The sequence below is a fragment of the Nanorana parkeri genome, unplaced genomic scaffold, assembly GCF_000935625.1.
Source record: "Nanorana parkeri isolate BGI_ZX_2015 unplaced genomic scaffold, ASM93562v1 scaffold1656, whole genome shotgun sequence".
Taxonomy (NCBI): Eukaryota; Metazoa; Chordata; class Amphibia; order Anura; family Dicroglossidae; genus Nanorana; species Nanorana parkeri.
This window is the reverse complement of record NW_017307924.1, coordinates 225,753-246,444: the sequence shown is the minus strand read 5'-3', so window position 1 is coordinate 246,444 and position 20,692 is coordinate 225,753. Positions and strand designations below refer to the sequence as shown.

General features: G+C 44.7%; 1 protein-coding gene across 1 annotated transcript in view; it reads left to right on the top strand.

Moving 5' to 3' along the window:
* The window catches only part of LOC108799202 (transducin-like enhancer protein 4), a 182,505-nt gene that overhangs the window by 9,403 nt on the left and 152,410 nt on the right, over nucleotides 1-20,692 (top strand). The window contains exon 2 of the mRNA XM_018571033.1: nucleotides 19,303-19,546. Coding sequence (XP_018426535.1) covers nucleotides 19,303-19,546 — 244 coding nt within the window. The remainder of the gene's footprint in view (nucleotides 1-19,302; nucleotides 19,547-20,692) is intronic.

Here is a 20,692-nt window from a genome sequence, read left to right as displayed (position 1 = left end):
TCCATCAGCCTTGCATGGCTACAACTGCTAACTGCATATTTCCTGAGAAAAATAACCTGTACCACAGGTTAAGCTGTTAGCAAATATCTCACACTTGGCTTGTTTCCCAACATATCTAGAGGTTTAGCCCAAAAATATGCCAAATATCATCCAAAGTGACCAAGGTGTTCACTATGAGCCCCATCGTGGCTTGACCCAAGCCATTGAGTTGAAAAGTAAGAACAAAATAAATTGTTCAGTGCCAACCATCTAAATAAATTATATAAAATGTGTAATTACTATCAAGAACAAAGTGAACATAAACCACTATCAAAAGAAGTGAACCTAAACAACTATTTTATATTATTTTGACTCTGATTGTTGTATTGGCTATTTAACCCTTGCTGAGACCTCTATGCCTGGCCTGTATAAGCAGATATAATCACTGGGGACAACACTTATCGGATACACTTATCACCAAATACCTTTACAACTACGATGAGCTTTATTGTTTGCAGCAGGTTACAGCAGCCACAGGATACAGCAGATGAATGAATAGACAGTATTTGAGGGTCAAGGATGATAATGTTTCCAAGCTAGCATGCACATGTGGTCTTGCTATAGGCAGCCATGACACAGGACTAGTTGGAGAAGAAGGGGGAAATACATCATAGAAGGGAGGGAACACAGAAAAACATGGTGCAATAACCAAAATGACCACAAGGTGGCAGTATAATAACCAGCTATACAATACCAAAGATAATGGCTTAAGGAAAATTAACTATGTGATGCTCATTTTACATTAATATTAACTGTGGCTATGCACTGTGTGTGATATTTTCATAACTGTGTAACAGCACATATATATATCTATATCTATATCTAGATATAGATATACTGTATATCTATATCTATATATAGATATGTGTATATATAGATATATATCTATATCTATATTTACTCCCGCCACAACTGCTTACACTGTTAGGTCTGGAAGCGGTGTGTCAATCCCAGTTTTGAGCAGGCTTGGGCACTCAGGTGAACCGGACTCACACCAAGCCCGGGCTCCTCACTACTGGTTGCTTCTTGAACTAGAATACAGTAGATACTAATAAATAAATAATAGCTATCCCTGGGTAGCTGTGAATGCTGAATGATAAGGGCTGGACTGGTTGTCACTGCTCAATGCATGTCTTCAGGAGCTGCTTGACACAGACATCAATTTAAAAAAAAAATGGCAACTGAAAACTGACTGTTTTAATCCTCCCCCAGTGTGATTTTATTATCTGTGCCCCGTCGGAGAGTTTCTGTTAAGTTTTTATCCATGTGAATACATAGGGAGCAAGTAAAATCTTCACATAAGGAACAGTAATAAAACCCTTTTTCAGAGAAAAATGTTGCCACTGCCTCACAGCTAGCTATATACATCTAATATATCTGGATCTATTATTATTAACACAGTTTACCTTTCTATTTGTTTGCCTACACAAGGGAGACTATTGTGAATAATTATGTAGGCTATTCTGTTGTTCTTATGAAAACACACTTTACCTTAATAAGCTTCATTGTATTGCTCAATATTTTATTATTATTAAAAACACATACACTTGTTTGCCTTTCCTATTTATTTTCGTTCGGCAAACACTAAATCACATTAGACTGTAAGGTTAGCATGGCCGTGCCTGCAGTAACAGAAAGTTTGTGAAAGCTTGCAGCTATGTCATGTAAAAGTGGCTGCTGACAGATGCTGCTTGTTCTGTCATCCAGAACTAACCTACACCTGTGACCTTCTGCACTGTGCCTGAAAAGCCAGCAGCAGACATAAATATATATCTATATACCAAATGACTCTTCGTTTCCTTTGCTCTGTTTAACAATGTCAACATTAACAATGTGTCTGTAATAACAATAAAATCACATTATCCACACACAAAGCATTGTTTCAAAATAAACTGAAGCCAAGTGTTCAACAAGCAGCTGGTATGACTCATAATCGAAAAGCAATGGATTGTATTGGGCAGCAGGGATTATGAATGCGTGTCTTAAAAACATGTTTAACCACATTTTATAAGGTGTGATTACAAGCACACTGTGGCTCTAGTAATATGCAGATGCAAGGGTTTTTGTACTTTGTGTTTCTTGAGCCAAAGCTGCTTTATGTATATCCTCCAGGACACTTGTTTGCACCTGACATGAGTTTTACATGTCCTCTCATCCAGCCCGGGGGGGAGAAGAGTGTTACTTGTTAAAGCATCTGAACCTCCCAAAAAATCTTTATGTAGTTAAGTCTGGTGAAGGGGGGTTGCAGGGGTGGTAGTACTGCAGGTGTGTGTGTGGGAGACTTAAAGTGTATTTCAGCTTTTGCTGTCAAATTTGAGATAGCCTCCTCTGTATGAGGAGGTTATACAGTGAGGATGGATGAATATGCCCTGCTGCACTATTGTATACTGACAGTTAGTGCCCACCACTCTCAGAATACCCAAACAGGGACCACAGCTGTTTGGCCAACAATTTTACAATTTCAATTCAGTATTTCCCTCTGTATGTTCATTTGTTCCCGTTCACACAGCATAACAAAAAATAATTACAAAAAAAAATGTCTTACCTTTTAGATGTTTTGCTGCAGCAGGCAACATAGCTGAATCCAGGTTTTTCTCAGCACCTTTACAGTGATCTGTTGTTATGGAAAGACTTGGGACAGGAATGTGTAGATTGTGTTTCTCTCATTAAGTTCATTAATATACAATGCACAAGCCAGGGATGTAATCTTTTAATCCTTTGTTAGGACAGGCAGTATTCAAATCTACTTTACAGATTATACTAAACAAACACCTCGCCCTTTACAGCCCGTCCTAAAAGTACAAAGAAGGAAAAATTAGTAGAAAAGTAAACAGTGAGGATGGATGAATATGCCCTTCTGTACTATTGTATCCTGACAGCTAGTGCCCGCCACTCTCAGAATACCCAAACAGGGACCACAGCTTATTGGCCAACAATTTTACAACCAGCTTCATAATAAAAGCTGATTCAATAATTCCCTCTGTATGTTCATGTGTTCCTATTCACACAGCATAACGAAAAATAATAAAAAATTATATTTCCAGGTTTTCCTCAGCACCTTCACAGTGATCTTGCCAAGAAACCCTAACCCAAGTTAAAGCAATTTAAACTGCAAGCTTTTTTTTTTGGCCTATGCTATGTGAATGGGAACATGTAACAAATATAAAATACTGTAGGTGTTATCCCAATTTGGCTGCGAAAGCTTTAAACAGGGGTCTCAAATCATTAGCCCCCCAGTTCTTTACTAAGGGGAATCTGCAATGTTTTACATAGGTTTCTTTATTATGTTCAGTAAACAAAAACATAAAAATGTAACTAAAAATCAGATAAATATAAAATATTGCAAATTAAGTTTTCATGTTTACCATCTGCAGCCACCAAGTGGAGCTCAGTGAAGCTTTTGTATTCTTTTAGCTGCTGTGCTAAAATAAACCTGAATAGCAGATACAGGTTCCTCCCTCTGTCTTTAAGCAGATCTCTCAGGATTTGCAAAAGTTAACCCTTGCAGTGGGGCTACCCCTACACTGCAAGCGTTAACTGCTCGTTTGCTCATTTTCATCTAGGCAATGAAATAAAGAAGACACATTTACCCGATCCTTGCTCCTGCAGCCAGCGGTAAGTGCTCACCTCTCCATCCTTCCACTCCAGCTGCGGTATGTCCCTTGGTGTTCTCACGTTTAATGCAAGTAAATGGAACTGCATTAGATGTGATGGCATCAGCTGTCCTTATACCGCCAGAGCCCAGGGAAGAAGAGGCTGTTCAGGTAAGTATATTTTCTTAATTTGTGCACCTGACCAAAACAAGCAGTTAACTCTTGCAGTGCGGGGTAGCCCCACTGCAAGGGTTGACTTTTGAAAAGCCAGGCGTTCCTCTTTAAAAGAATTAAGCAAGCACAAGGAACAAATACATTTCAATGATTCTCGCACCCGAGCTAAACAGTGAGAATGGATAATTATGCCCTGCTTTGCTATTATATTCTGACAGCTAGTGCTTGCCACTTCCTGAAAGGGACCACAGTTGATTGGTCAACTATTTTACAACCCGGCTTTAAAAAAAGACGATTCAGTAATTGACTTTGTTGAGCTGGATAGTGCCAGCAGGGCCACACACATCTTGAGTGTATAGGACCCAAAATTCAAGGACTGTATCGTCATCCTTAGTTTGCAGAAGCAACTAAAAAACAAACTGGCAATGATGACCTTGCTTATAAGAAAGGCCAGTATACTTTGTAAATAGTGTCATGAATGAAATAAATGTTTATTTGTAAGACAAAAACATGTTCATGTTATAAAAAAAGGCAGAGGAAATGTATTAACTTGAAAACATAAAATAAAATTGACAATCGACTTTAAACATTATTATGTTGGCAATGGATGGACAGACTACATGCATCAAATGCTCATTTGTCAATGGGTGGCAGAGTGGTACTTTGCTTTACACTCAAATGAAATTGTGGACACAACTACGTGGGTGAACTCTGCTCTATATCATGTTATACATACCAAGGGCCACACCTAATTCTACAATATACTTACAGGAAGTGCTTTATTGATTATTATAATATCAACATATTATCAGCTACAAAACATAAGCTATAATAAATCTAGGGGAAAACATTTGCTGACACTGATGGTCAGTATTTGGAAACTAAACCTTTAGGCTGCGTTCACACCTGGTCGTTTTTCAGCGCTGATCGAAGTGCTGAAAAACGCTCAAGCAGTGAAATCCTATGAATCCCTAAGGGCATGGTTCCCACCTGAGCGTATTTCAGCGCGATTTGTCGCTCTGAAAAACGCCCTACGCCCGAAATAGTACAGGAGCTTCTTTGGTGTGTATTTCAGCGCGTATCCATTTGGGGGGGGGGGGGGGCGGAACCGGCGGGAAGTTTAAAAACTTTTAAAAAAAAGATAGAGAAAAAAGAAAAGAAAATCATACTGCCAGGGAGGTTAAAAAACAAGCGTCAAACGCGCGTTTCAGTGCTAAAAAGCCCTTAAAAAACGAGCATAAAACGCGCCTGTTTGGAATCCTTAGCCCTTCAGCCACCTACCCCCCAGTCATTTTAATACACCCTTTCCTGAACCCTCCCCACCTATTTTTTTGTAAATCCATTAATTCTGGCTTTCCTCAGGCCATTCTGGTGGGTCACAAGGTCACATTTCATTCCTCTTCTTGCCTAGAATCCATGGTTATTACTGCAGTAGTAAACGTAATGACATGTGAGTATGGTTCATTGCAGCAGCACTGTAAGCCCAGGGGCGTTACAGTTGCTTAGCCAAGCGCTGAGTAGCTGTTCTGCAGCGCTTCAGTTAGCTGCAGCAGCTTCACTGAATGTTTTGGCTGCACAGTCCAAAGCAAAATGGCGGAGGATATAATTTTTGACTAATAAATACCATTTTCCAATGAATATTTGGTGTGCTCATCCACCAAAACATTAAATTGTAGGTTCCCACACTGAAATGTGATTTCCTCCATCAGGATTCAAGCACATTTCTCCAGCACGGCCAGGTGTGCCAACAGTTAAAATGGCCACTGGTGCTCTGTTCCCACCTTCTCCATCACACTCAGCTCTCTGCATCCACATTCACTTCCGCTGCGAGTGCTAAGTTAGCAGTGCGGAGCGCTGACTTGCAGCACAGCATTCAGTGGCGGTTTGCTAAATCAGAACTCGCAGCGGCTGGGCAACTGAACACGCCTCTGGCTGGCCTGACTCCATCACTTCAGGGGGTGTGTCTATGACATCCTGGACTTACAGGAAGGGAGCAGTGATGAGCAGTGGAGAATGAAGGGCGGGTCCGAGGCGTGGAGGTTTAGGAGTAGAAAGAAAAGCTGGAGATCTGCTTTAATATCACCCTGATACTATATTTATATTTTGCTGCTAGGCCACACTCTGAAAAAACTTTGTTATAGAATGTTCCTTGTCTTTCTCCTCACAGAAAAAGAAAAAGAAGCAACCCTTTTACCGCATGTGCAAAGACACATCAGATGCAGCAGTCATCACAGTTATGACAGATAAATGTCTCAGTTCCATGCTCTACTTGCTCTATTATGATATTTCCTTGCATATAAGCATATTATCTGTAAGAATCCAGAATACGAATTGATTCCTAGGACTACAGGATGTAAAACACATTTTATACTTCACAAGTACAATGGTATACATTGTAAGAATGTAAGTGGAACTGTATTCGATGATGATACAGGAATGCTAAACTACATATTGATTTTGATCAGCAGGGTGAACAATCTCTACTTAGGCTCACAGTGCAGGAATTCAAAATTGACTCTCAATCAAAAATCAAATAGAGTAAGAAGCATTGTAGTCCGCAATACCACTATCGCCCAAGCATGCAATCACACCGCTATGCAGGTGTCTGTGTCTGAGGCCTAAGCTGCATGTTAGCAATTAAGGTCATTCTGTTTTTTTTATACAGAGCAACGGTGTTGTCACCTTAGGACAGGACGCGTTAAAGAAGAAATCCGGTCATATGAATTCTTAACCCTGGCAGTGGGGCTGCTTCCAGTTACAAAGGTATATTTAGCTGAACAAAATGGATCAAATAAGAGAAGATAATTGTTAGACCTTATATACACTTTAAGTGCAGTCATTCGTGACAAAAGCATTCCACCTTGAACTAGTCTGACTTTAGCATAGTAACATAATTCTTTGTTCTATGTAACCACACTTAGCATATTTCATGTGGCCCTTGTACATTTGCAGGTTTTCTTTATAGTATACAGTTGTTCTGTATAAAAGCATAGGAACTAAGGTGAGAACAGTTATTTTGTGATTAAAAAAGAAAAGGAAAACGCTGATGTCAGTGGAATGATATTATAATTAAATGCAAAGCAAAGGCTTGCATAGAGTGTGATACAAACTGCATGCCTAGGTGTCACCCTACCAACCCAACCAAGAATAAACTCCCAGTATCTTGCAGCACCTCTACCTATGTGAAAGCTGTTCGGAAGCCAATTATGTTCTGTGCAATGGATGTTACACTGGGAACTAATATGGAATCTGGACATATACACAGTGAGGAGAAATTATCAAAACTGGAAGAGACAGAATCTGGAGCAGTTGCCTATAGTAACCAGTCAGTTTCTATCTTCAGTTTGTCCCTGGCACTGCAAGGGTTAAGGGGCTGAGGGGCAGATTGAGCTAATTGGTTGCCATGGACAACTGCTCCAGATTTTGTCTGCTCCAGTTTTGATTAATTCCCCCATTATGTGCACAATCAATTTAGTAAACTCTTAAATCATCAATTTCCTCACAGGAGTTAACTCAATATATTCTTTAATCATGATTTTTGTCCTTAAAAGTCATGCAGAAATGTGCAGTGGGTCCAGCCTTCTAAGCTTTTCGCCAAAGCTTCTTGTTCTTACCAGTCAGCTATAATATAAAAACCTGCTCATGTTCCGTTGGCCATTACATATGCCCCAGATGCAGATTTCCTCAGTTCTTGTATTCCTGCTGGGAACTTGAAGTTAGCCTGTGAAACTGTGTTAACTTGATCCTTGATCTCTGCTTGGGTCCTGATTTTGATTCGGAATTGTATTTCATGCACGATTCTTTCAACACAGGCTATTTTCATTCCGTTTCCAGATTTATTTGAACCCAATCAGCAGTTTCCTTAACCAGCAATTCAGCCCATGCTGTTATGTCTGTGTTGGGTGAGCAAAGACAATAACAGAAAAGCTTGTATTTTAAAACACAAGGAAATTCAGATGCTGATGTCTATGCCGATGACACTCGTATATCTCTTTCTACTCCACAGCTCACCTCCTCAGCCTCCTTGTGCGTCACTAATTTACTAACTGACATATTAGTCTGGGTGTCACAACCCTTCTTAAAACTCAATCTGAGCTCATGATATCCCCCCCCCCATGCACCTTACCTATACTTTTCTATTGAGATTGATAGCACAACTATTCCTCCCTCCACCCATTCCAATATACTAGGTGTTATCCTTGACTCTGACATCACCTATCTGCCCCACATAAAATCACATTCCAAATCCTTCACCTTCATGCACCTTCATGACATCTCCAAAATGCGCCCCTTCCTCACAAACAAAACCACAAAGCTGCTCATCCACTCACTTGCTATCTCTCATCTTGACTTTTGTAACTCCCTTATCATTGGCCTACCTCTACAAAGGCTATCCCCCCTTCAGTCTATCATAAATGCTGCTGCTAGACTCATCCACCTAACCAACTGCTCAGTGTCTGCAATACCCTCTGCCAATCCATTTACTGGCTTCCACTCGCCCAAAGGATAAAATTATAATATTCTAAATATTAACAACCACTTACAAAGCCATCCACAACTCTGCCCCAGATGTATCTCCAACCTTGTCTCAAAGTATCACCCTAACTGTCCTCTAAACTCCTCCCAAGACCTTCTGCTCTCTAGCTCCCTCATCAACTCCTCCCATGCTTGCCTCCAGGACTTCTCTAGAGTCTCTCCCATTTTTGGACCTCCGTACCACAACCTATCCATCTATCTCCAACTCCGACTGCCTTTAGGTGATCCCTAAAGACGCTTCAGGGAAGCCTATCTCGCCTCAACCTAACCGCTCGACCATCACGTTCTCAAACAATTCATACCCACAAAGCTACCTCCTCATGTATCACTTGCCCCTCCCTTTTAGATTGTAAGCCCTTTGCGGCCAGGGCCCTCCTTACCATCCTGTCTTCATTCGTATTGTAACTGTAATGTCTTCCTTATATTGTAAAGTGATGCACAAACTGTTGGTACTATATACATTCTGAATATTAATAATAATAATTATTATTATTATATCACCTGCAATGAATGCTGCTCCTTGATGTCTATAAGTTTTAGTTTCATGCAGAATCAGCTGCTCCCCTTAGCACTGGCCCTGATATCCTGTTTTAGGGTGGCTCCTTTACCTTGCAGGGCCCTATAGAGTCACCCTTGTGTTTGCTAATGAGCTGTGTGTGTCTCCACAATCACACAGGCACAGCTGGGAAAACCACTCCCTTCCCCCTGCTTCCTGCTTTTCCCTTCTTCTCCGGCCACCCTTCTAAATGTTAGTAGATGGATAGCTGCTACTTTGTCCCTTGTGATCTTGTACTGGAGAAGAAGTTCAGGGAAGAAGAGCTGAGAGAGTTGGAGCTGTTTGGAAGCATGATGACTGTAAGCGGTTGGGCAAAAAATTAAAGAAATACTTTGCTGGGTAATGGGTATTTGTTTGATCTGGATTTATTATTGAAAACAAAACTGGAGGGAAGGCTGTAATTTACCTTTAAGTGCCTGGTAAAGGAAACCCGTGCTCACTGAAATATAGAGCCTTTCATTGTTGTCCTCTTCTTCTGAAAACACTAACTGCCTGGCTGCCATGCTGCTTCTCTGGCTTCAGTTCCTTCTGATCACTGATCTGGAACCAGTATGCAAATTAAGAGTTTTGACATTCTAGTTTTGGATAGGGGACTTAAGACCCAACTCTGGGCACAAGACAGTAAAATATAACCCTTGCACCCCTGCACTGCAAGGGTAACTGCATGTTAAGTCTAGGGGAGCAGAGATAAGGAGGAGTACTAACTTTACTCCTCATTCTGGCAGACTCCCTCCATCCATGCAACCGCTCCTGGAAGTCTCTTCCCTAAGGCACTCCCGGCTATGGTCGCACGCTAATCTCCTCCACATACAATGTAGGGTTGATACGTGATGATGCCCAGGGACCTCCTAAAGCCCTGGGCACCAAGGAGAAAAGGAGACCAGTGGGGTAAGGTAAGTAATATCTCCTCTTCTTGGATCTAACAAGCATTTAACCCTTGCACTGATGGTGACAGTGCAAGGGTTTTTCTTGTCTTGTGCCTGGAGTTGTAGTGCCGCCAGGGGGTCAGAGCGACTTCTAGGTAACCAGCATATTCAGAGTTAGCAATGGCAGTCTACATATTTCTTTCAGCACAGGTTTCCTTTATAGTATAAACTAGAGATAAATGAATATCTGTAAGATTAACTAACTACAGTTTGTTGTCATCAAGCCAGCATCGTACCACTTTTACGCTAATTTATCCTCATGGAACACTACCTTATTGTGTGGAACTAGGGCCAATATTTATTTTTAACTGAGTAAATATGCATTGAAAGAATGTTCTCTATGCAAAATATTTTTGCCCATATGTTTCACTAAACTAAGTCATACAGTGAAAATAATTCATAGTTATATTCTGCTCAATTGTTTATATTCATCTGTGACCAAGACAGGAGTAGCACAACATGCAGGAGCTCAACAGATACATGAAGTGCAATATTTCTGTAAACTCTGACAGTGCCCTATGACAGTGCAGTAAGTTCACTCTAATTATAGTTATATTTAATAATTATGTGCTGTGTTCAGCCACAAAACAGTTTAAGGCCTGGTGCAGACCTGAGCGATCGTGCAGTCGTGCACAATTGCAGACAGCAATTGCTGTGCGGCCCCATTGATTTCAATGGAGTTACATCCGCACGGCAATCGCAGAAAAAAGGTACATGTACCTTTTTTTTGCAATACACGATGTGCGGCTGTTTTTCGTGTGCACGGGCGGAATCACGGCGGGAAACCGTGCGATCCGCCTGGCGCGACAGCGGTGCCATTACAAAATAATGTCACTCACAGCACGATCGTCGGTGATGAGGGACTCTGTGACCACGCGGCAATCCGCGCAGTATCGTGCACGATTGCCGCATGGTCACAGATCGCCCAGGTGTGCACCAGCCCTCAAGAGAAACTAGTTCCAGGCAGCCGCCTGCTGATAATTTAAAGAGGACTCCTGCCAGAATCTGTGGGGGAAGGATTATAACCTCTGTTATATTTTATTGCTGTTGGTGTCCTCATAGGGAGATTTTTTATCACTTCCTGAGTGGTCACCTGGAGAGTAAAGCTGACCAGAAGTTAGTTTTCGTACATTAGTACAATTTTCTAATGCTTAGTCCCTTTACAACCCCAGTGACCCTGTTGCTCCTCCATAGAGTGGTGCCACCCTTAGGCCCCCTTCACACCTAAGCTGTTTGTCTTGCGTAAATCAATGTGACCAGTGGTGTCACAAGGGGGGTACGGGGGGTGCGGCCCGCACCCGGGTGACACCATTGGAGGGGTGACACCAAAATGACTTACAGCCATTTTGGTGTCACCCCACTCTGAAAAGTCGGGCGCTTGGTCATGGACCGAACGCGCGACAGTATCAGGAGAGAGGAGAGGACCCGGCGGCATGCCTTATCCCGCCGGATGGCTGTCTCCTCCTCTCTCGGCCGCCGGCAGGTATCAGAATACTGCCGCGCGTGCGCGATGACGTCATCGCGCACACGCGTGGTGACGTCACACGCATGCGCGGTGACGTCTCGGTGGGGTGAGACTCGGACACCGCTCCGGGTGTCACCCAGCCTCGGGACGCCCCTGAGTGTGACTAACACCTCAACACTAGGAATCCCATTCATGTCTATGACCCCAGTTCACATGTCAGCATTTTGTTGCAAGCAGAAATAGGCCTGACGTAGGAAATACTATTTAGATAGATAGATTTTATTTGTCACATACACAATTGTACAAGTATGATATGCAGTGAAATGCTTACACGACTGCAGAGCAGTCGTGACGGCAGCCGACTACACCGGCGCCATCTTTGTAGAGCAGTACGGTGACAAGACGCGGATGTAGAGAGCCTGCAGCTTCTCCTAAAGCTCCGGGTGTCGCCTCTGAACGGCAGCGTGATACAAGTGCAGGAGCGCTGTACAATCTTAACCGCCATTAATCCCCAACGGAGAACCTGACTGTGCCAGTTGGTAGACGAGAAGATCGTTATGGGCCTCCGCATAATCCCCCATCTTGTCCTCGACGTGGACGACTCCGTCTCCCAGGGCGTCAACATCCCTTCTCAGCAGCAAAAAGCACATCTCTATGCAGGGAGCACCCAAGAGACACAAGCACGTCCCCTAGGGTAGTGTCCAGCAGGGGGCGATCAGCAGTGGGACAATCCTCAATGGTGCTATTCATCTCCTCACACACATGCACAGTAGGGCCAGACCGCTCGTCCCCCTCCCCAGGCCGTATCTGCGCTCCCCCAGAGTCCAGTCTGGGCGTGGATTTTGCCGGGTTGGCGGTCACCTGGCTCCCACCTCCTTTCGGCTCCCGCTCGTTACGGCTGTCGGAGAGTTGCAGAGAGGACAGGGTGCTGGACGAGCCGGCGCCATCTTGAGTCCGCGGCGAGCCCGTCGAGCGGAAAAATTCAGTAAGTTTCCGAGGGCCTTTCTTAGATTTTCGTTCTCTTCGACGGTCCCTGGGGTCAGGGGCACACATGGGTAGTATCATGGGAGTCCTCTGTGCTAAGGATTCAGCCCTAGGATTTCAGCTGTGCCGGAGCTCCACTATCCTGCGACCATCCGTTGATGTTAACTTGTTATTTACTTGTTGATGTTATTTGTGTACTGATTGGGTCTCTCTAAGGGCCCACTCATGCTATTGCATGGTGAAATGCTAATTTTACCACAACATGATACTATAATGCACTGCATTGTAATGCACTATCCTGCAATGCACCTATGCAGTGCAGCACAATGCGTGTTGTAAAAAATGCTACCTGCCCAAAAAAATTTGCATAATGGTGCAATGGGAGTGCATTCCAAATAAATAGATGGCCTTAAAGCTGAACCCCAAACCCTTCTAACTAATCATAACATTTAAAAAAAAATTAAACCGAAAAACCTATCTAAATGTCCTTTTTACTCCACGGCCTGTGACATTCCCGTCCTTCTTTGGATGTCCACCCCACTGTATGTGGGATACCGACACTTCCAATTGACCGTCCAGGACTGGAGTCCTCTTGGGATTCAGAAAAGAGTCTGCAGGTGATGAGATCAGTGTACAGGGTCCATCAGGCATGGACACATTTGCAGTGCTGGATTATCCATTACCCACATCTGGAAATGGCACAGACAAGGGACCTGGACACTGAACTTAATTGAGTAGAAAGGTCCAACCACAACGTAGCGTTGCACTAAACACGCAGGAGCTGAGCATTTACTGCTCATTATCACACAGTGCAGGGTACTGTATGCTAGGTTTCCTGCTCCTTTCTTTCTCAATGGCCCGTGAAAGACACCTCCCGGCTGGTGTGTATTGCAGCTCAGTGCAACAAACAGTACCACAATAGCATGCGTTGTTTTGCGTGCATTAACAAAAAGTAGTGGTACTGTTTGCTGTATACAGTATAAAACAAGACTGCAGAATGGGTTAAGGTGGCCATACACTCTACAACCATCGCAAGACTTTAGTCTTGCGATGGTTGTAAAGGGATTAAAAAAACGTACGATCTGCCTATCTTGGACAGGCAGATCGCACTCTCGATCATCGCAAGCACGCCCCCCTGAGGGGCGGGCTTCCGATGACCGCAATGCTGAACGGGCAGTGTGCGCGTGCGCACACCGGCCCGTTCACCATTTATCTTCCGAGCACCGTTCTAACCAGCCGAGAATCGTACGATTCCCGGCTGGTTTTCGAACATGCTGGTTCGACAGAAGACGTGCGACCGTACAGTAGAAACGGTCGCACGTCTCCGTTCACACTGCTCGATTATCGTACGAAAAACCGATCGCATACGATTATCGTACGATAATCGTGCAGTGTATGGGCACCTTTAGAGTGGGGCGGGAGGGATAGGGGTTAATTGTTGCCCAGAATTGGGACATATTTATAAATCACTGAATCTGGCATTAACCAAACGTTCACTGCAGGTAAATCACCCAGGTGTTTTAAATGACATAATTGATTTGCCACCAGTGAATATTTGGTGAAAGCCACATATACTGCTTTATAAATATGTCCCTAAGATTCTGAATGGGCCCTTAAACAAAGATTTGAGGATATTACAGTTGAAAACAATAGGGGGGATTTATTAAAACGGGAACATGCAGAATCTGGAGCAGTTGCCTATAGTAACCAATCAGATTCACTAAGCTTTGAAAATGAAATGGAAAACATGATTTGTTACTATGGGCACCTGCCACAGTTTTGATAAATTCCCTCCAAAAAGTTAACTTTTTTTTCCCAATGAGAAGGTTCACTTGGCAGCTTTTTGACGGCTTCTCTACACATTAGTTAATGGAAACTTCTCCTTAAAGTGCATGTAAAGGCATTGTTTTACTGTTCAGTAGAATAGGTGACAGTTAGACCGACTGTCAAGTTTTAATGCTTTATTTTTTACCATTGAACATTCACTCCTCTGTTTGTCAAGGTGTCCATTGTCACCGAAATAAAGTGTGTGGGGAATTCCCAAATTTTAAAATGTCACCAGAACAAGAGGTGAGGTTAGGTCTTCGTACAGGGACACCTGTTTTGTCAACAAGTGCCTAATTGGAGAATTGCCCTAATTTTTTGAAGAATTTATATCACTTCCTGTTGCGTCTGCTTTATCGGAAGTGCGGGGAAATCTCCCTAACAGGACACTGGCAATAAAACAAATAGACTGAGAGTGTTCTTAACCCTTCCCAACTCTACAAAACTTCTGACCTCTTAAACATTCCTGGTTGGGTTTGGTTTTATTACTTTCTCATCAACTAAAAGTAAAGTCTGAACTCCTGATCTGGGTCAGCGGAAAAAAAAGTCACTGTGACCAAGTCATCTGTAGGGCAGCAAGGGAACTAACATATTCAGAAAGAGATCAGCCGTGGCAGCCCTGATATTTCTCTTGTGGCAAGTTTCCTTTACATTTTGCCCGGCGCTCTTTAGGAAAATGCTGGGTAATCAATAAAGATGGCTATAGAACAGCTAAGGTGAAACTCATAAAAAAGCAATGTGTAAAATACTTCACTGTCACCATCCAGAAAGAAATCATTCCCCCTGCCTTTGTTGCAGCATCAATGCAATGCTCTGTAAGAAGCACATCAACTAATTTCCCCCAGTTGAAGAAAGGTCACCACCTCTGACTTGATGGCCCTATTTATCAATGTAAAATGCCCTCCACCTCCATCACATGCAGGGGAACTGATTGAAAAGATATCGTAAAAGCACTATTCTTAACCAGAGATTTACAGCTTGGATAACAACACCAGGCTGGGATCAATGCTATCTACAAATCGCTGAGGAACAAATGCAGATCTAAAGGTGACCACACACCCATCGTAGTGTATGTTACCCCTAAAATTATTATAACATAAATGTGACTGGTTGTATATCTAAATATTCTGCCCAGCATGTAGATAGATGGATTCTGTTCACACAGCACTACCGCTGTTAGATGGTGCTGATGAGCATAGACAGCCATGTGTTATAAATGAGCCCTTAGGTGTGTGTGATTATAGGCTCTTCAACTATTTTCTCTTCTTTTGTTAGCACAGTAAAGGCTCCTAAAAACAGAAGATATCCACATGTATTCCTTAGTTCAGAACAGTAGGAAGAGCTATGCAAATCATTGCTTTTCACACTATCGACCATAGCCTTATTTAATAAAACCATTCATTCCAAACTGCATACAGCTGTTTCAGGCTTTGTTATTGTTTTTGTTTTTATTTAAGGCCGTGCACCGTAGACAAACTTCTCCTGTGAACGAAAAAAGTGAATCATGAAATGACAACATGCTAATAAAAAAAGTGCATGAGGGTATTGTTGGTCCACCTCTGAACGGGAAGGACTCAATTCCCTGAACCCTCCAGGGTGCAAGGCACCTGACAAGGGCAAACCTAGGCTGGTCCACCTAGGCTGAAGCCAGGAGGATCCCGATCTTTAGGGACCTACCGAAACCGGTCCACCATGCATTTGATGAGGGCTATCCCAAAGGGAAGAAGTAAAAATACCCGTGAAGGCCACAGAACCTCTTCCCCAACTTCAGGGCCCTGAAGACACCCACACCCTCTTTCTTTTGTGGGGTCCAAATGTGCAGTCGTGCATAATATTAGCAAATACATAAATACATAAGTACCAGGGCAAGACATGGCAGGCAATTCCAGCCTAGATAAAAAATTGTTCCAGACTAGCCAGAAGGCCTTCCCAAGAAGCATAGTCCAGAACATGCTTTAGGTGTCGTGACCTAAACTAGTGAAAGACAGTGGGGTCCCAAGCCCATAGTGATTTTATGGCACACCTGTGATGCCACCCCCAAGGCCCTTGGGCCCTCCCAGCTCATGGCCAGACGAGGGCAGCCCCATTCTTACCAGAAGGCAATATCACTGGAAGGGCTCCTGCCTACAACTGGGACCAGGCCAGATTTAACCCAGGAGGGAAAGAAAAAGAAGAGGGACACCCTTCCCCCCAGCACCCACCTATTGCTCCAAAGAATATTAGACTACCAATATGGAGACAACCCCAGTCTTTCCCAAAAACTGATAAGAACACATTTATTTTTTTGAAGGTCCGTGATGCATGCATTGAAGACAAACTTCACCCCTTTGAACAAAAAAAGGGAATCGTGAAATTACAACACACTAAAAAAAAGTGCACAGGAGTGCTATGGTCCTCCTCCGAAGAGGAAGGACCTCGAAATATCCTGAACCCCCCGGAGAGCAAGGCTCCTGACAGGTGCAAGGACAACCCAGGTCCACCTACCCGAAGGCCGGCAGACCCCTCTCCTCAGGGACCTGCCGACACAGGTCCCACAAGTGTTAGGTGGGGGCTCTCCTTAAGAGAGATCACAAACGTGGAGAGAGGCAGAGAAACCCATAGAAGCCACAGAGCCTCCCTCTGAACTTCAGGGCAGGCCTCGAAGTTACCCGCATCTTCCGTCTTTGTGGGCCCAAAAGGTGTTCAAAAGTGCATAAAAATTAATAAGTGCCAGTGTACAAACCTGGCAGACCTTTCGGCCAAGGTAAAAAATTGCCCTGGGTTAGCCATAAGACCCGCCCTAGAGGTGTAGTGCAGAAATTACAAGAAGTGTTGTGACCCAGTGACAGTGAATCACTGTGGGGTCCCACTCCCAAGGGATTTTCTTGCACATCCTGGGACGCCCCCCCCCAGGGGGTACAGCACCACAGGTGTCTGTGCCTTCCGAACCCTCCGGCCATACCAGCACAGCACCCATCCCCATCAGGAGGCATTAGCACCAAGGAGCTCCCAGCACGGATGAAACTCCTCAGCACCCACCTTCACTTCAGAGAGTACTAAGCTACCATCCCCCCTGTCTCCCTGCTTGTGCGATGTCATGGGGAAATTTGCCATCTGTGTGTGATGTCACAGGGAACTTCCTTGTCTGTTTAAGATATCCTTCATTGTGCACTTACTCCAGAAAAGCACCACCCCCAGGGGTGTCCCTAGCCTTTGGCGCAGGGAGATTGTTGCTGGTGGTGCACGTTCAGGAGTAGGGGGTGGTGGTGCTGACAGGGGCGTCCCGAGGCTGGGTGACACCCGGAGCGGTAATGGCGGGATAAGGTATGCCACCGGGTCCCCTCCTCTCTCCTGATACTGTTGGGCATTCGGTCCATGACCGAGCGCCCGACTTTTCAGAGGGGGGTGACACCAAAATGACTGTGAGTCATTTTGGTGTCACCCCTCCAATGGTGTCACCCAGGTGCAGGCCGCACCCCCCTGGTGACGCCACTGGCTGCTGATATATGTTCCTTCGGTGTGGGAAGGGCATTGGTACTACATACAACGGTGGGTGATTCATCACCAACTCTGGCTGGTGTCACATCCAGCTCACTGTTGTCACTGGTTGCCAGGAGCTAGGTGGGACTCTGGCCAGAGTTTCCTGCTCAGCTGGTAGCAACCAGTTATGTCAATGAGCTAGGCGGGATGCTGGCAAGAGTGCCCTAGGTTACTAAGACCTAGGTGGGTAAAGATGTGTATGGCTCGCACCCGGGTGCCACCATTGTAGATGACACACCAAAATGACTGACAGTCATTTTTGTGTCACCCCCTATGAAAAGTCTTTGTAGGATACTCTGCGATACCATTCATTGTTAATGGAACCCCAACACACCATGTGCTTTGTAAGATACTCTGCGATACCATTCATTGTTAATGGAACCCCAACACACCATGTGCTTTTACATGCGTCAAAAAGCATGTGCCAGGAGTTTTGGTAAGCTGTGTTTTAAAAACAAAAAGGGTGTGGGGACATCCATGGTGCAAATTTTGTGTGTAGGACACAGCATTGAATTAAATGAGGTTCCTTATACACAACAAAAACAAGCATACGCGCACTAGTATGTGTATGTATGTATGTATGTATGTGAGATGAAGAACCGGCCAAAATTTGCTCAGTGAATGCTGCCGCCCAACATCCTTTGATTAAAAAATTGAAGGAGCTGTGTGAAAAATTGTCAGCCAAACGGCCCTTGCGTCTGATTAAATGAAGGTGCTGTTTGGCGGGCTGTCTGTCAAAATAAAATAGCGCAGCGGCAGATTCCTCCATCCACACTGATTAATGTGAATTTGTTAGATTCCTCCTGGAGAGGCAGAGACTGGTGTGAACGTACAGGATGTAAAGTGCGGCATAAATTGTCAGTGCTATATAAATACCTGGAATAATTAGATCATCAGTGCTATATAAATAAACCATAGACCTTTTATCCCGTCGCATTTAGTGTACTCGCGCTGCATTTCAATGCTGGCAATTTGATCATCCGCGGCAGAATTCTGTCAATCGCTCTGAACGATCCAACAAATATTCGCTCCAGTGTCAGGGGAACCGATCGCACTATAGACGGATTAAATGATCACAGTAACATAGTGAGTCAAGTTGAAAAAAGACACAAGTCCATCGAGTTCAACCGAACGTTGAACTCAACAAGATCGTATCTGCCAGCGTATTTTCAGCCATTGGCGATTGTGCTTGTTGGCGATCGTATAACACAGATCTGGCTTTATTGTAGAAGAAGCGGTGTACGGATGAAGGGCGATCGTGCAAGGAAGTAATAACGCTCACGGCACAGCAATCGAGGTGGGTTAGGGGCTCGGCCATGCGAGCAGCATGTTGGGTCTGTAAATAGCACAGAACAGCTTCGCCCTCCACCCCCCTCTTTTTTTTCACATGAAAATTATGCCAGCTCCAGTGGTGTGTGAAATTGGTATGAGCCAAGGGAAGTAGGTTATGCCTGATCCCTCCTCTCTGTCTTCACTTAGCATGGATTTTTCAGCACGTTGCACAAGGCTAGTCTTGTCTCTTTAAGGAGACACTGGAATCTAATTAGCCAACATTCCTTGATGTGGGTGATAGCTAACATAGGACAAGGGAGCAAGAGGAGGGAGGAGGAGGACGTGCGGTGATGTAGGAGTACAAGCACCCCTCCCTCATAACTCCTCATGCCTCCATGCTTGTTTTCACCACAGATTGCCACACAGAGCAGCAGCAGCTCATCTACAGACTAGCAGCGAGCAGGCGACCCACGTTACTTTGATTGACATCCGGACAAATGTTTCCCATGTTCGACTGCTCGTTATGAGAAAACCCCGCCCACGCCCTCCCTTTTCACACCACCCGGGGCGGGCTTACGAGCACGCACTGCCGCTGATTGGACGGCAGCGGGAGGACAAAGAGGACGAGAATGAATCGGATACGTCCTCCCCCACGTGGGTGCTAGCCAGTAAACACAAGCTCCTGCGTAGTGCTTATTGGTCAAATGGAAAATGATAGGCAGTCATAGGAGAGTGGCGATTAACGTTCCTATGCTTCCGATTGGTTACGGGTGCCCAATCGTTGTGTTCTTGGGCGGGGCCTAAAGCCGCGGTTATTTCTGGGAGCTGTATTTTTTTGTACCATAAACACCAGTCAAGGGAAGGAAGCTGGTCCTGGCCGATGACTACATTTCCCAGCAGTGTCTGGTGTTCCCCCCTCAATGTTGTGAATATGTATCAGAATGTTAATGATTTGCTGCTGCTAAATTTGGTCATAGAAGTCACCTACACAGAGCGTGTTGTTGGAGCTGCTGAGAGCGGTAGCTTGGGTTGTGTGGGATTTTCTCCCCTCCTCCTTCCCAGCTTCATTTTTCCTCTTTTATCCCCCCCATCCCAACGTGTGAGTGCATGTGTGGCTGATTAAACGAGGGCGAACGGCCGAGCGGGAAGAAGAAAGACAAGGAGAAAGGGAAATTTCCTGCGATGGGATTTAAGGGTTGATTGAAAAGAGCAGACGAGGCTACAACAACAACACCACCACAGATCAGTGCTGGTCTCCAGGAGGAAATTACGGATCGGAGATTGGCACCAAGCTTTTTGTCTGCTGCTTACGTCCGACTCGTCACAAAGTTCTTTCCAAGAAATCGGCTTTGTTTTGCGGTCGGGCTGTCACCTCTGTTGTGCCTGGGGAATCTTCAGCTCACTACAGAGCCGTGTGATCTTGTGCTGTCACCCCGTGCGGGAGGAGGAGGAGGAGGAGGAGGGCTGGATCTAGGAGCAGAGAGTGTCACGGAGCCTAATCCTCCTCATCTGCCCCTGTCCTGTGTGCGGGAGACAATGAGAGTGGGGCCGTAAGCGATCTGTCTGCCCCCACCCCGTGGAATGTGGAAGGTTTCGCTCGGGGGATCACAGATACCCGCAGGCTGGGCAGCTACATTAGCATTGCTATTAACGGTGGGAGCCCAGGGGCAGCGGTGTCATTAGCTGGGATCACACGCTCTCCCTCCCTTCTCACAGGGGGATCCCCCCCATCTACTCCGACAATTAGTCAATGAACCTTCCTGATCCTGGGAGAGGCAACTAACAAGCGGCTTGGATGATTCGA